Genomic DNA, 14,782 nt, shown 5'->3' on the forward strand with positions numbered 1-14,782 from the left:
TGCTTGTTAGCGCCTGCTTGTTCATCACTGACTGCACCGAAATATGTACTTCCCCGTGTATGCATGAAGGAATGGCAAGAAGCAGCTTGGTTATAATTGGTCTCTGCGCCGAACTCCTTATTGCCTCTCGTAGCATGATAATTGAAGGTGGTGACAATGTAAAGTGTATGGTAGTGTGGTACTCAAAGTGGAAGGCAGAAAGTAGCATTATCCGGTACAGTTCATTTAGTCCCTCATCTACTGTGGAGGGAAATGTAGAATCTTCGGTGTGAGAAATGTGCTTTACAAATTCAATGACATATTGTTATTAAACGGAAAGACATTACAGTGGTCTTACTAGTTTGTGCAAGGCTAGACAGCGAAACAGTGACAATGTTCTGAAGACATGGTTAATCGTCACGAATGGGTCGTCATAATTCCAACACAATTATACAGTAGTTGTAATTAGAGATACCTAATAATGCAAACCTTTGAGAGAGAAAAAAAATCTGAAATGAAGGTCTATTGCATTAGTATTGTCTGTAATAATGGAATTACAACGTTGGAAATTGGGAGCGGCAGAATTACAAGGAAACAGGTGCGTGGGTGGATGCTTTGTCCACTTAGATGTCAACGTTAATCGATGAAACCACTTCAATGTTTTCCATTCTGCCCTAGCCTACATCTAGCTGTGTGGAAGTGACAGAAATATGAAATGCAGGGACATCTCCCCGTGATATCCATTTTTACAGACGGTGGAATCAGTTGAACAAGGTCCACATAGTACGTACCTGGTGGTGAATAAGAAGAAAAACCCTAGCCGCTGGAGGTCACTGAAATGTCAAGCTAGGCTCCGAGACATGATATTTCACAGCCTCCGTCACCCTGGGTCTCTCGTTTAAACGTGGGGCACGGCTGTGTCGGTCATCCTTCTCTCCCTGGCTCCCTTCCTCCATCTCTCTCTCGCAGTGTGAGTTTGACTTAACAAGGCCCACGTCTCACTTACAGACAAGTCTTAACTCCCCAACAAAAGAGGTTGGCATTTTAAGACTCATGAGGTCATTAAAAATCGTATTATACATATTGTATTTGTCTATTACGTATTTAGGTCAATTGAAAACAGAATGGTGAGTCTGCTGTTTCAGAAGCACTGTTTTATTTTTGTCACAACTCTTTATTTGCATTTCACATGGGCAGAATATACAATCACTCTTCACAGAAGACCAATTAAAGTAGACCATCAAAAAAATTACCCATAATTCCCCAATTCTGTCTACCTGTTAGCTCAATGCCTTACACATTCAAGATAAACATCAAATCAGGAGGGAAAAAAAGCTCTATCATTATCACTATCGTTTAATTTAATCACTATCTTTTAATTTGAAAGATGAATCATGTCATACTTCTGACATGATCCTCTTTACAAAGCCTTTCAATAATTAGAATGGCCAATTAATAAATCGAATCAAATCAAAATGAGAGTAAGTTATTAGATATGTTTCTGAAATCTATTGACATTTCAATAAATGCTGTATTTTAAAAACAAAGGTCTTCCCTTCAGTCTCTGTGCTGCCATTTCAGAAGAATAAATAAATAATCAATTGACAATAGACTCAGCTGGAAAAAAAGACAGAAGCTGTAAAGCTACTGTTAAGCTAGTACTGAGTATGACTGGCAAAAGCCCATGGCACAAGAACCAAGAAAGAAACACTAGCCAACATAAATAAACACCCCCTCGTGTATTTCCTCCTGCAACTGTTGTCCTTTACACTTTTGTATGTACAGTTCCCTCCCAAATCAACTCCACAATGTCGCGTCAACAAGTAGTCATATAAACTCTAATTACCATTGAGGGGCATCAGTTTTGGGGATCAATAGAAACATTTTGACCAGTCACTCACTCCAATGTTTTATGTGGATCATGTTATACAATCCTAAACAGTTGTGTTTGTGCTCGCTCTGGTACTTTCGAGTGGCAATCCATCAGACAGGAAACATCAATCGAAAGAGAGAGAATATGATTTCAGTAAGACATAACAGTAGGAGCAGTATTTGTACATGATGCATTGTTGAGCATATGTATCCATCAACTCTGACCCTCCACCCATAGCTAAGTGATCCATTCCACAACGCGCCGTACGTGGTGAGCGTTCCAGATCGCGGATCGTTTTGCAATTGTTTCCACTTCCGCGAGTCAATGTGTTGCAAAGGACATATGCTGCTGAATGAGCATTATACTAACATCATAAATAGTGGCAGGTGAGCAACTACACTAAAAAGCACCTCTACACAGTTTAAGCAGGTAGCTACAATAACCAATACTTATATCCGACCTTCCCGCAATGACAGCCACATATCTCATGTCTATACAGAACATTTTATAATATGCATCCCTGCAATGAAATGTCCTTAATGTGAATTTATCAGTTATGTATAACTGAACTGCATAAGTTCTACAACTAAAAAGCTGAACTATAAGGACTGTTGAATGACTTCAAATATACTTTTTCTAGGCAAGTCAGTTAAGAACAAATTCTTATTTTCAATGACGGCCTAGGCGCAGTGGGTTAACTGCCTTGTTCAGGGGCAGAACGACAGATTTTTGCCTTGTCAGCTCAGGGATTCGATCTTGCAGCCTTTTAGGTTCCTAGTCCAACGCTCTAACCACTAGGCTACCTGCCTCCCTACTTGAAGAATGACACCTAAAAAGTTTTTGAAGTTGAAACCGGATGTTGATGCAGATTATTATCATTCTGTAAATGACTACAGCTAATAACAGGTTACTGAATATGTTGATTTATATAACGTCTAAATTGATAAGTTTAAAAACAAATCCCTTGTGTCTTTCAGCAATATTTGAAGTCCAAGAAAGTAATTGGGTATGTACAGATGTAGGATCTTAATTTGATCAACCTGTTTTTGCAGGGAATTTCCTGCACAGTAGGAAAAGTAAACTTGTAGTGTATTCAAGGTTTTTAAAGGCTTCTAAAGTTGTAATTTCCACTTTAAAATTTTGGACTTGGTTTGCCCTATCAAATTTTTTTTATCAACCCCTACAAAAATGTCCATTTATTTTTCAATTTTTTTTTTTCAACCCCTACAAAAATGTCCATCAATTATAATCTACACAATAATTCAAATTTCTGTAGGATTTGTTGCTGTAGGAATATTTTCCTGCTGTGAGAAACTGGTCAAATTAAGATCATACATCTGTACTTACAAATGATATAAGACATGATATCCAGCATTTAGTACTTACTATAACAAGAACTTGTACCAGTAGCAAATGATGCAGACATCTAAGTATATCTCCACAATCCCTACAACTCGCTGTTCAATGTCCTCAGCTGTCAGTGCCATCTCTACACTCAGATATATGATGAGTTAACACAATTCTCACACAGCTAAACGGCTGCTGAGTACTCACTGACTGTGATCCCGTCTGACTTCTAATCATCGGAACTATTGATCTGACGTGTTCGATCTACCTATAAACAGGAGAACACCGACGTTGATGAGGTCAGTGCCCACTGCCCCCAATAGGGACCCTACAGAGTAAGCAAAGGGTGATTGGAAGGCAAGGGATGAACGAAGAAGAAGGAGGCAATGGTAAAGCATTCAGTTCTCAAAAACTCAAAACACCAGGATTATAAAAGGGGATCCTTCCAAAGAGTCTTAAGCTCTTGAGTATCCGATCCAAAGATGAAGCTGTAGAGTCCACAGGTGGCTGCTGAGGGGAGAACGGCTCATAATAATGCCCGGAACGGAGCAAATGGAATGGCATTAAACACCTGGAAACCATAGAAACCATGTGCTTGATGTCTTTGATACCATTCCACTTGCTCTGCTCCAGTCATTACCACAAGCCTGTTCGCTCCAGTGCCACCAACCTCCTGTGATAGTCTCTTATGTATAGGATTCCTCTCCAAAGACGACACTAGAGTCTGATGTAGCCAATACACTACGTAGTGTTATGTACACTGTAGGCTTTATGTACTCTCATAATACTCTAGTGTGATCTTCGGGTAGAGGAGGGGACAAATGGACGCCTCTAGGTCTATGCCAGAGAGAGGGAGACCAGCGTGAGGGAGACCAGCAGCAAAAGAAGGGAGGAAAATGAAGAGGTGGCAGCCGACGGGACCGGGCGGTTCTTCTTCCGGGGCCCATTGCAGAGCGGTGTGTTACAACAGGAGATGCACACAGAGTTGATCCTTCCAGTGCAGAACTGCTGGTAGCCTGATGAGGATATGAGGCATGCCCCGGACGAGGCACAGGACTTGCGGTAAAATATGCCTGAAGAAGGAGAGAGAGAAGCGGTCAGGGATAGTGCAAAGCTATACAGGAAGTCCAGGTCAAGGTATGTGTGGTAGTGAGACTGTTGGTGAAACTGAGCCAAGTCTCGGAGCAAACTGAGGTAGCACAAGCACTGGGGAAGGCAGGGTTAAAAGTCCTTCAACTGTCAATTTTGTTTTGTTTTCATTAATGTATGTCTGTTTTATGTGATGTCTGGCCTATGCCATGTCTCGCACCCTTTCACAGCGCATTTTCTTGCGCGTAAAGCAAATATCTGTGAAAATCAGACAAAGCATGATCTAATCTACCCTTTTTTCACAAATATACAGGAATAACAATTACACATCAAGAAAATGTGGTGATTTAAAAATATTAGCCTTAGGATCTTAGCTTAGTGAGAAATTCTCGAGACAGACAGTATATTGTAATTCAGTGCTATTTGCAATTTAACAGAACTTTATCCTGATCAATACTGGAATGGTTCATATTCCTGGGAGGTGATCCTCTAAGTGCCTAGAACCTTTGTAGAGCCGTTGTAAAAAATAAAACCTCGACAGAATATAATGCTCTCAAACTATGGAACAATTGCAACAAAACTATGCTTTGATTTATATGGTGGCGAGAGAATGCACATGAACAAGAGTGTTTCGATTTCATGGAAATGTTGTTGTGCCATTAAGCTTTACCACAGGAGGTGGTAAGAAAGCCTGCGTCTCTCTGCCTGATAAATGAACACCTTGCAGGGACTCAACAACTCCCACTTCTCCCTACTCCTTCCTAGGAAATAGACACTGGGTTTTTGGACACAAACAAATCCAAGGTGACCCTGGAGATGTGACTCTCGCTCCACTGAATCTGTAAGCATTAGTAATTGTTATAAGCATATACGGATGCTTATAATGTCTTCATAGAAGGTTTATAATGTGTTCTTTGCTGAAATTTGTCAACAGACTGCAAAGAGCTGTCATAATGATGAGAAGGGGCGGCAGGTATCCTAGTGGTTAGAGCATTGGGCCAGTAACCGATAGGTTGCTGCATCGAATCACCGAGCTGTCGTTCTGGCCCTGAACAAGGCATTTAACCCACTGTTCCCCGGTAGGCAGTCATTCACAAGTTCATAAGTGCTCCCGACCTGTCTTACGTTGCATTGTAACTGTGGCATAATGCGCTATACCTGTCGACGCGAAGTAAAGTGTTACGAAAAGTTGTAATTAAAGCGTAGAGAGGAAATAGATGAAAGGGGGAAGAGAACTGCTAGTCACATTAAAACTTCCATCCAAACTTTACTGCTCTAATTTACTCGTCTTTCTCTTGAAATAATGACAGATGAGCTGTCAGACAAAGTGGCAATTTGTAAATGCAATACAATATTCTTGTTTTGTCTCAAAGACGTCAGACAAGCCTTCAAGACAAAAGTAGACAATTTCAGCCTGTGTCTGCCCCTGATTACTGCTATTAAGTTTGGCATAACTAACAATACAACTTCAGCTTAATCAACCCTCTTCTTTGTTCCATACTTCATCACTCTGCACATTTAGAACTGACTGTCTAACAAACCAAGTCCCCAAACCTTTGTTGGGGGGAGGAATGGGTAGAGACCAAGCTGACACCAAATCACGTGCAAAAGCCAACTTTCCTTGAGGATTATGTTACAGAGGTCTTCACATATCATACACACATTATGCAAGTACTTCTTTCCACGAAAATGTTGTGGTAATTCGCAAATTCATTATTTGTGATAAATTGCGGTTGCTGCACATAAAGATAATTAGTTAGGCTCCTGGTCTCAGGCTGACATTATATGAAATGATCAAATTAAGGAACACATTCATTACCCAACATTGCTAGAAGGTTTTATGTTAGAATAAAAGTATGCATGAATTTTCATTTTATCTGCTTACAGGAGCACATAAGAATCCCTTTGCCAACATCGCATTAGAATCAAATGACTCAGAAGACCTTTCTAAAGAGTGCAGAGACTGGAAAAGATTTGTGAATATACTGTAAGCATGTGCATTTCACACAAAAGTGCATCCTTATCTCAAGGTTATTCAAACCATTACACAGCATTACACATAGTGTACATTTGTTCATGACATTATTGTCATAGATCATTGACTTTGAGTGATGTAGCTTGTCCACCATCACGTTCAGAGACATAGTTTGGGCATAAAACACTCGCTAAAGACAATCTAGCTACATGTATGATTTCTTGGTACATGTTTTTAATACTCTTGTAAATGAAAGCATACATTTGATCACAAGTGACATACTGTACATGTCATAACACTGGATGTGGTAGGAACAATAGGCCTAGTGTATTTGAAGGGCGTTATCTCATTAAGCAATAAGGCACGAAGGGGTGTGCTGTATGGCCAATATACCACAGCTAAGGGCTGTTCTTAAGCACGATGCAACGTGGAGTGCCTGGATACAGCCCTTAGCTGTGGTGGTATATTGGCCATATACCACAAACCTCCTGAGGTGTCTTGTTGCTATTATAAACTGGTTACCAACGTAATTACAGCAGTACAAATAAATGTTTTGCCATACCCGTGGTATACGGTCTGACATGCCACAGCTTTCAGCCAATCAGAATTCAGGGCTCATATTACCCAGTTTATAATGAAAAAATTATTAATGGATCAACTGAGTACAGCAACCAGCAACCAAGGGCGTTAACGTTCCTTTGGGAAAATCCCATTAAAAGAATATGAGCCATAAACCATGAATTAACTATGGTAATAGCCTCTTCATCTACGGAGATTCTTTGATAGTTCCCAATTGATTTAGTGGGCATACGTATAGGCCTAGTTTATGATCTCATTTGTTTACGTTACAAGGAGACCCTATAGGTCAGTTCCACTGAATTCAGAGATAGAGAGGAAGTACACGAAAGAGGAAAATATTCCTTATTTAGGTCACATGTTAAAAGTGTCACAGTCCGGTGTGGGTTGTTTTGCATTGCAAGGTAGGTGTCAGAGAAGGCAGTGTGGCCTGGGGTGGTCTAGCTGCAGAACACATCTCTATTGTGTTCGACGTGGGTTCTAATCCAACCCACGCCCTTCTGACACAAAACAGATCCCCCAAACTTCCTGTCTTTCTCTCACTAGTCTCTCTCATCAAACTAAAGCTCACACTCTGCTGTGGCGGAGATACAGCATCTGCGAGAAGGGACTACTCTTCCACTATCTCGATCCAATGAAGAACAAATGAGGAAAGGAATGAGACTGCCCAGGAGACTCTGTTTTCTTACCATCCTTCTTCACCAGTACCTCTTTCTGACACATGTCCTGCACGTTGACCGTGCAGTTGACAATGAACTCCGGCGTGGAGCATTCATTATTTTTCACCTCCTCACACTGGTAACATTGGATCTGGAGAGCATAGCCTGTACAAGAGAGAGAGAGAGAGAGAGAGAGAGACAGGAAGAACCGCAAGGGTTAAAACAAAAAATGTTTTAAAGCCCACAAGAACAGTTCACCAGTATCTGGCATATACTGTAGTAATCTCATTAGTCTATGAATGTTGGTCAAGAGAGACTACAGGCAAATTCTTTCAAGCGTGTTTAGCTGTGCTTGATTGAGCTTGCCTGGTACATCATAACCAATGGAGTGGTCAAGAAAAGCAAAGCAACTCTGCCCAACTGGCACTCCAGGCAGGCTTGATCTAAACGCTGAACGTTTTTTGAAAGATTAGGCCTAAAATCTTACTTGAAAGATTTGAAAATGTTATTTTGTGCAGTTCAGTCATTAGTATTATCCCTTGTTCATTTAGGGCCTTTCAGCCCGACATATTTTCCTCCCAACTAATCAAGAATAAGTGTTTTTTTGATCTATTGCCATTACCACAGACCAGGAACTGTATCCTCGAGGAGAGACAAATGCATCTTTGAAATCGAAAATGTCTCTTTGCTGGCATTTTGAAAGTCAACTTGGTACCTATTTGCAATGATCAGAGGACAAGGAGGTGGACTCTGAAAAAAAGACTGGATCTCCTCGATGAATAACAAATGTGAAGATTATCTCAATGAGCATTTCATGTTGGAGAGTCGATGTTGATGCTATCCTTGCACATGCGGACATGTTACAAATACCAGACAATAGGACTTTGAGCTAATATGATGACATTTCTGTACCACACCACAGAAAGCACTGACAAGTCACACAAAACACATACTTCTCTGACTACATACACGTTTGTCAAGACAGCAAAGAAACTCAGTAGAGAGGAGTTGTTTAATGCACAAACAGATCTGGAGTCAGGATAAAGGGATTTTGACTGAAAATAATGAACAAATAAGTTTCAACAATATAAATCCATACTCTCATTTACTTGCCAACTAAACTTAATATAGAGCCATCAGACACAATTGTGTGTGGAGGCTGGACATACTGTATCTGTGCAGGGAAAATGGCCCCTCAACTTTACCCACTAGAATAATAATTGCCATTCTGACTACTACAGGTCGAAACAATCAAGCCAGAGTGTTTCAGACAAAGTGCTTTATCCACACACTCAATGAAGCTGTTGCTCCAGCACTGACTTCAAATGAGATGAATTCATTCTAACATGACTGATTGGAATTAAATGGAAATTGAGATTAACAAAGAATGACAGATGGTTGGCTATTCATGCAAAGTTGTTTCACAGGGATGAAAAATTTAACAGAGGATTCCCGGATGGAGAGCACAATCTGATTCAGGGTTTGCAAATGGGGGTTTAGCAGAAACATGCATGACCGTGCAATGATAAACAATAATTTAACATTTTCTCAAGCGCCACAGTTTCAGGTCATTTGTTCTCCATGACAGATAGTACTGTGTTCTAATTATTGAACTGGAGACAGTCATTCATTTCCCAGTCTGACAGCGCCATCAAGCACAAATTCAATTGAAAAGGATCCCCCCCCAAAAATCAGAGCGTAATTACGTTAAAACCAGATAAATGCCTCAAAACCCCATCCATCAACCGAGCAATAGTCTCTTAAAGTGCCTAAACACATCCTAGACTGTATTGCATTTGTCCTCTATATACCACTGGATATTGACACTATATATATAATGAACATTTAGGCAAGCATAAAGTTATGTACATATTGTCTATACTGTTCATTTTGTTCCGCAATACCCTTTTCACTGAGGTAAAATACCTCATCAAATTACTTAGAAGTCATTTCTGCTAACAATGAAGATGATGTTTTAAGGAGTTGGTATGTTAACCAAACGCAGCACATCCAACTCAGAACGGACAGAACATTTGTATGTTATTTACACCAGAGGCATTTTTGGTGAGATCAAGTTCTTACACGCCACTGTTCATGTGCCATGTGCAATGGGTTCAAGTGGAAATAGGGACCGGAAAAGCTCTCCGCGGCTGACTGTCACATCATTCTGATGATATGATCCGTGGACGTATGTTGGAATGACAATGCGGACTTCTCCATTGACATGGATTATCATTGTCATTTTACCTGATTCTTTTTTTTTTAGCAACTACATTGCCACCATTGTATACATTATTAGCATATCATTGCTATAAGGTGACCCGTGTGGATTGAGAAATCAGTTTATTTGCCGTCATCTATCCTCAATTGTGTATTTTCCTTCCACAGTCATCTGAAGAGAGACAGCTTTGTTATTCTCTGCATATTTAGTGATATTTAATATTCATCACAGGTGTTCAAGGCGTGGTAGATCAGCTCATTTGACACCCACTAAAGAAAATGGTGATTTAGTTTACTACATTCACCAGAGCTGACAACTGTTGATCAGTCAATGTTCCTTATCATTTGAGCTTGATGGAATGCCTACACCTGTAAAAGAAAATGTTGAATTGCATTTGTGTTGTCAATTAGAGAGCTATTAATTAGCTATTGATAAATGAGTGGCCTACACATGTCCCTCTGCTTTATAAAATGAGTGAATACATTCGTCACCTGTAATGGTGTCTAGCAATTAATCGGAATACTTAATAGCCTAATTAGCATACCATGTAGGGCAATTGTAAGATCACAAAGATGCTCTAAATATGGAATAATGTTCAATGTTTCAGCATGTCTTGCTCTATTATTTCACATTTACATTTTTAAACAACATCATTAAATTGAATAAAAGATATGTAAAATAGAAGTCTAAATCACATTTTGAAAATATCTGCCTTTGCACAGGTGATATGCGCAATAGTTTTACAGACGTAATTATGACCTAAGGTGACATATTTTCTGTAGCTGGAGCGCAGGTGCCTATAGAAATGTCAAATTCAAGAATCTGTGCCACAATTTCTTATTCCAATACAGTTATACATGCATTTACTGAGATGATTTGATCTGCAACGGTAACCTCTTGCGCGCCTCCCTGTTGGCATTACTAGACCTCTCCTGGACTTCTGAAAAATATGTAATTGTTTTCATCTGACAACAAAAAGCTGCCCAAAATCATTTAACCATAATCCAAACTTGAATTAGATTGGAATAGCTGGAAACGTTGACACATCACGAGGAAATACTCTCAGCACCCGAATACAACGCAGAAAGACAACACATGTAAGATTACGCAGTCTCCAAAGTTTAGCATACCTGTTTTGAGGAAAATTCCAAGCAAAGTTGCATAAATGAGAAGCAACATCCTCTCCCAAATGACACTTTAGAGGAACACATCAGACCAGGTGAACTTAAAACGAAAGCAAAACCCTTAGATGGATCCGTGGCATCAAAGTGTTAGAGCACATTCTGCAGCGAGGAATGTGGTGCGCAGCGCTAAACGAGGGCGAGCTCTGCGGTTCGAGAGACCACGTTGCAGAATTCCAGTGAAATTGGATAAAGATAAATCATAAAACGTACCACGTGATGAAAGCTCGTGATATGGAAGCAATTCATCAATCACTCATATCCTACACACGCAGATCCGTGACTGTTAAATTGCGTCCAAATATGAAAAAGTCACCTTTGGATAGGCTTTTGGGCATGGAATGCACCGTTGGCAGCCATGCACATTTAACCAGATTTAGAAAGGCTACTATTCCTTAAATACATTTGTTGAGATCATCTCGTGGTTCTTCTGTCTGTTATGGATCTTGTACGTTTCGTGTTAGAGAGAGAGAGAGAGAGAGAGAGAGAGAGAGAGAGAGAGACAGAGAGAGAGAGAGAGGTGGGAGAGAGAGCGAGAGAGAATGTTTGGAAGTCACTCTAGGGTGGCTGAATTAATTACTTTTATTTATAGTCACATAATTACCCATCAAGAGACTAATTGTTATAAATCCCCCTGCTTTATAAGGACTGTCTCGGAGAGTAAAGCTCAGTGAAAACGGGCTATACGTTTAACACGTTTTATAGTTGAAGAATATGACATGAGCTTTATGGCAAGCATTTGAAGACAGGACGTGGATCAAACCTTCCCTTGCCATTAACAATTCCCTGCTGTAGCCTACATACAGACATTTCAGGTACACATTTATGAGCGCAATGGCAAAAATCAGTGAACATCTCACTGTTCCTTGTGACTATAGTATCTTACATTTGACTACAGTATATGATATTGAACGCACACCTGTATGACAGCACGCACGCACACACAAACTTCAACCTCCAACAGTTACGGAAGCTGCACCAAATTGAAAATAGGAAATCATTAATTTTTATTTTTATTGGAAATGATTACATAAAATATATAATTAAAAGTCTAATGTAACAGCCAAAATTGCACACGTAATTACCAAAGTAACACTGCTGGTAACAGGTTCTCTTACAAAGGAACAATCAAGCAGAGAAGATGTGAAGTAGGACAATTAAACAACACTATACAGTTCCATGTACAAAAAGTGGGATATAAATACTCGTCAGCTAGAAAAAAATACACATTATGGTCTTGGCAAGACTCTCCTTACATATTGTTAACAGTTTCATGGAAAATTGTTCAAACAATGAAACGTACACAATCTGTTTTGATTAGCACCAGAATCAAATTACGCACGTTTGGCATGATGATTTATTCCTATTGCGTTTCAAATGTGTTATTGGATAAAGTGATAAAGGGTGGGAGTTGTAGCTTTTATTCGACAAAATAAAACATTTTTTATCGACAAACCCTAAGGAAGTCACAAAACGAGGAAACGGTCAAGAAAAGTTGAGCTGTTCTCAATCAGAAGACATATAGACAAGGTTGAATGATTGGGAAACGTAACACAGTGATTTAAATTTAAAATTGCATATACCAGTCAGCAATGCTCCATTCTGATATTAACTTAATTGCAGTATTTAACACACAAACAAAATATACAAAGAGGAGTGTTTTATGATTCTACAAGAGACACAATTTCAACAGTTCTGTTATCCTGGAGTTCATGAAGGTTTAACTTTTCAAAAAAATGTCTGTTTTCCATTTAAAAAATGACAGCATTTTCCGTGAGTTGTAACCTTATATTCAAGGTAACTAGGTATAAGCGTTGCATTTTCCCTGAGCTACTAGCATAGACCTTGCTCCGTAAATGTGTTATTGAAGCCAACAGAAGTTTCTGATTCATAAGTACCATTCAGACACTAGTTTAGTTCTGTTTACATTAACTACTGAGTGACCCAAGTACAATGGTGATGGTACGGGATACTTCAGGATTTGTTTCTACTTCCCCAGAGTCAGATGAATTCGTGGATACCCTTTTTATGTCTCTGCCTGCAGTTTGAAGGACGCTGCTAAATGTTCTCATAATGACTGGAAGTCTATGGTAACTGCTAGCATGCTAGTAGATACCATAGACATACAGCCATTGCGCTAACGCTAGTTAGCATTGGCTCACACAACTAACTCTAACTTCCTTCATACTTGATGCAGAGACATAATAATGGCCTCCATGAGTTAATCTGACTGGGGATGAAGATAAACGGATTTGTTGCCAAATATCCCAAAGTATCCCTTTAAGCCACTACACAGCAGTTGAAGTTCAGCTTGACAGTTTTGACTTGCTGGTAGAAATGATTGATTGTGTATTGATCATGTATTTCTCATCTGTAATACAACTCAAAGTCAATACTGACTCCAGTACATTCAATATGCAGGATATTATTCTTTAAGATTCCACAGTACTGGTGGTTCAATTAAATGTGCATATGCGTGTATTTAGGTCACTTAATATAAAGTATAAATCACACCACTTCAAAAATAAAATACATTATTTGTTCTTGTTCTAATGTGTCACATTCTAGTTCACCATGCAACTTTCAAGATACCACAGCAGTCTGGAAATCGTACACGTTTGAGCCAATGGCTTTAGGAGCTATGATTGCATGGTATGGCTTGCAGTGTATTGCAAGATGGTAGTTGTGGTGTGTAGGCCTGCCATTATGACATACAACACTGTGGCAGTAAAACATTGTTCCAATTCAAATTTGAGAAATAATGATCAGTGAGAAAACCATCTATCCACATCCAACAACCGTAATAGTTTTTTGCACATTTGATGATTCTTAAGGTATTGCTTCACACTACTAGGCATCCTCAGTTGCTCCTGATGATATTACTGATTGGTTTGATTTGGTGGTATTTACTCTGGTTGTGTCTTCAAGTTGAATTTCACTTTTTAAATTCCTTAAAAACTTTGTACAGTATTTTTTACAGTGCAATGATAAAAAACATTCCCCCTTCGGGAAAAAATACATTACGCTAGAAGACAATTTCAAATATTGCTTTCCACACCTTGAACGGTGGTAAGGTTGTAGCCTATAGTTTAATTGTCCAGGTTAGAGGTCATGCAAACTGTACAGTCTGGGTTCACGTCCTTATCTTATGACATCACCTATGACATCACTTCCTTCCTTGTGACCTAAGTGCTTCGGTTGGTGGGAGTAGCAGAGGACTCCACAGAATCATCCCCGGCCTCCACTTTCCTACTCTACACATCGTTGGAGCCTTGACTGGTGCATGAGGAGAAGCTGTCGTAGAGCGAATCGCTGAGAGAACCCACACGCTCCGCCCCGGGCTTGTTGGAGTAGTAGCTGGACGACGAGGGCTCGTTGTCAACCCTGCTGCAGCAGTCCTCTTCTCTCTCCCCTGCGGAACAGGAGCAGTCACCGCTACTGGGCCTTAGCTCTGTCTCCGGGTACAGCCCCAGCCCACTGCTGTTCAGCTTGTTCAGGGACTCCAAGGACACGGCTCTGGAGCCGACCTGGACCCCCCCTCCGCAGCCGCCTGTTGTCATGTCCACTTGATTCCCTTTCTACAGCAACAACAAGACAAACAAGAGAGGGGGAAATTAGACGAGAGGTGTTTTTGTCATCTGCCCACACTGAGTCCACACTGCAGCACATTATTATCATCATACTTTAAAGGGTCAATCTGGTATTCAAACAACAATAAAGATTTCCCAGATTGCCTCTTTCTCCATACCATATCATATAAGTAATCTGTCACTCGGTCTCTCAATTAAGAATATCCAGAAGCAACAAAAACAAAGGCTGTCATGCTGAATTTACACTGAGTGTACAACAAATTAGGAACACCTTCCTAATATTGAGTTGCAC

General features: G+C 39.9%; 2 protein-coding genes across 6 annotated transcripts in view; both read right to left on the reverse strand.

The window, feature by feature from the left end:
* Positions 1-1,130: 1,130 nt before the first annotated feature.
* Positions 1,131-11,346, reverse strand: LOC110527458 (ly6/PLAUR domain-containing protein 1). The gene is made up of 3 exons (XM_021608733.2): positions 10,850-11,346; positions 7,529-7,663; positions 1,131-4,272 (listed from the first exon to the last, which is right to left on the reverse strand). Exons 1-3 carry the CDS (start codon positions 10,896-10,898, stop codon positions 4,037-4,039), a joined length of 420 nt encoding a protein of 139 aa, XP_021464408.1. The 5' UTR covers positions 10,899-11,346; the 3' UTR covers positions 1,131-4,036.
* Positions 11,347-11,883: 537 nt separating this feature from the next.
* LOC110527459 (nck-associated protein 5) overlaps positions 11,884-14,782 on the reverse strand; it is a 179,816-nt gene continuing 176,917 nt past the window's right edge. For all 5 annotated transcript variants that reach the window (XM_036982868.1, XM_036982869.1, XM_036982870.1 and 2 more), the window contains one exon: positions 11,884-14,478. In XM_036982868.1, coding sequence (XP_036838763.1) covers positions 14,155-14,478 — 324 coding nt within the window. In that variant the 3' untranslated portion in view covers positions 11,884-14,154. The remainder of the gene's footprint in view (positions 14,479-14,782) is intronic.

The sequence above is a fragment of the Oncorhynchus mykiss genome, chromosome 7 (assembly GCF_013265735.2).
Source record: "Oncorhynchus mykiss isolate Arlee chromosome 7, USDA_OmykA_1.1, whole genome shotgun sequence".
Taxonomy (NCBI): domain Eukaryota; kingdom Metazoa; phylum Chordata; class Actinopteri; order Salmoniformes; family Salmonidae; genus Oncorhynchus; species Oncorhynchus mykiss.

What these genes read in the sequence shown, in the direction of transcription:
- LOC110527458 (XM_021608733.2), bottom strand. Translation starts at nt 10,898, where the DNA reads ATGTTGCTTCTCATTTATGCAACTTTGCTTGGAATTTTCCTCAAAACA. An exon ending in TGGAATTTTCCTCAAAACAG is followed by an intron (nt 7,664 to 10,849) that starts GTATGCTAAACT and finishes TCTCTTGTACAG; the next exon opens with GCTATGCTCTCCAGATCCAA. An exon ending in GGTACTGGTGAAGAAGGATG is followed by an intron (nt 4,273 to 7,528) that starts GTAAGAAAACAG and finishes CTCCTTCTTCAG; the next exon opens with GCATATTTTACCGCAAGTCC.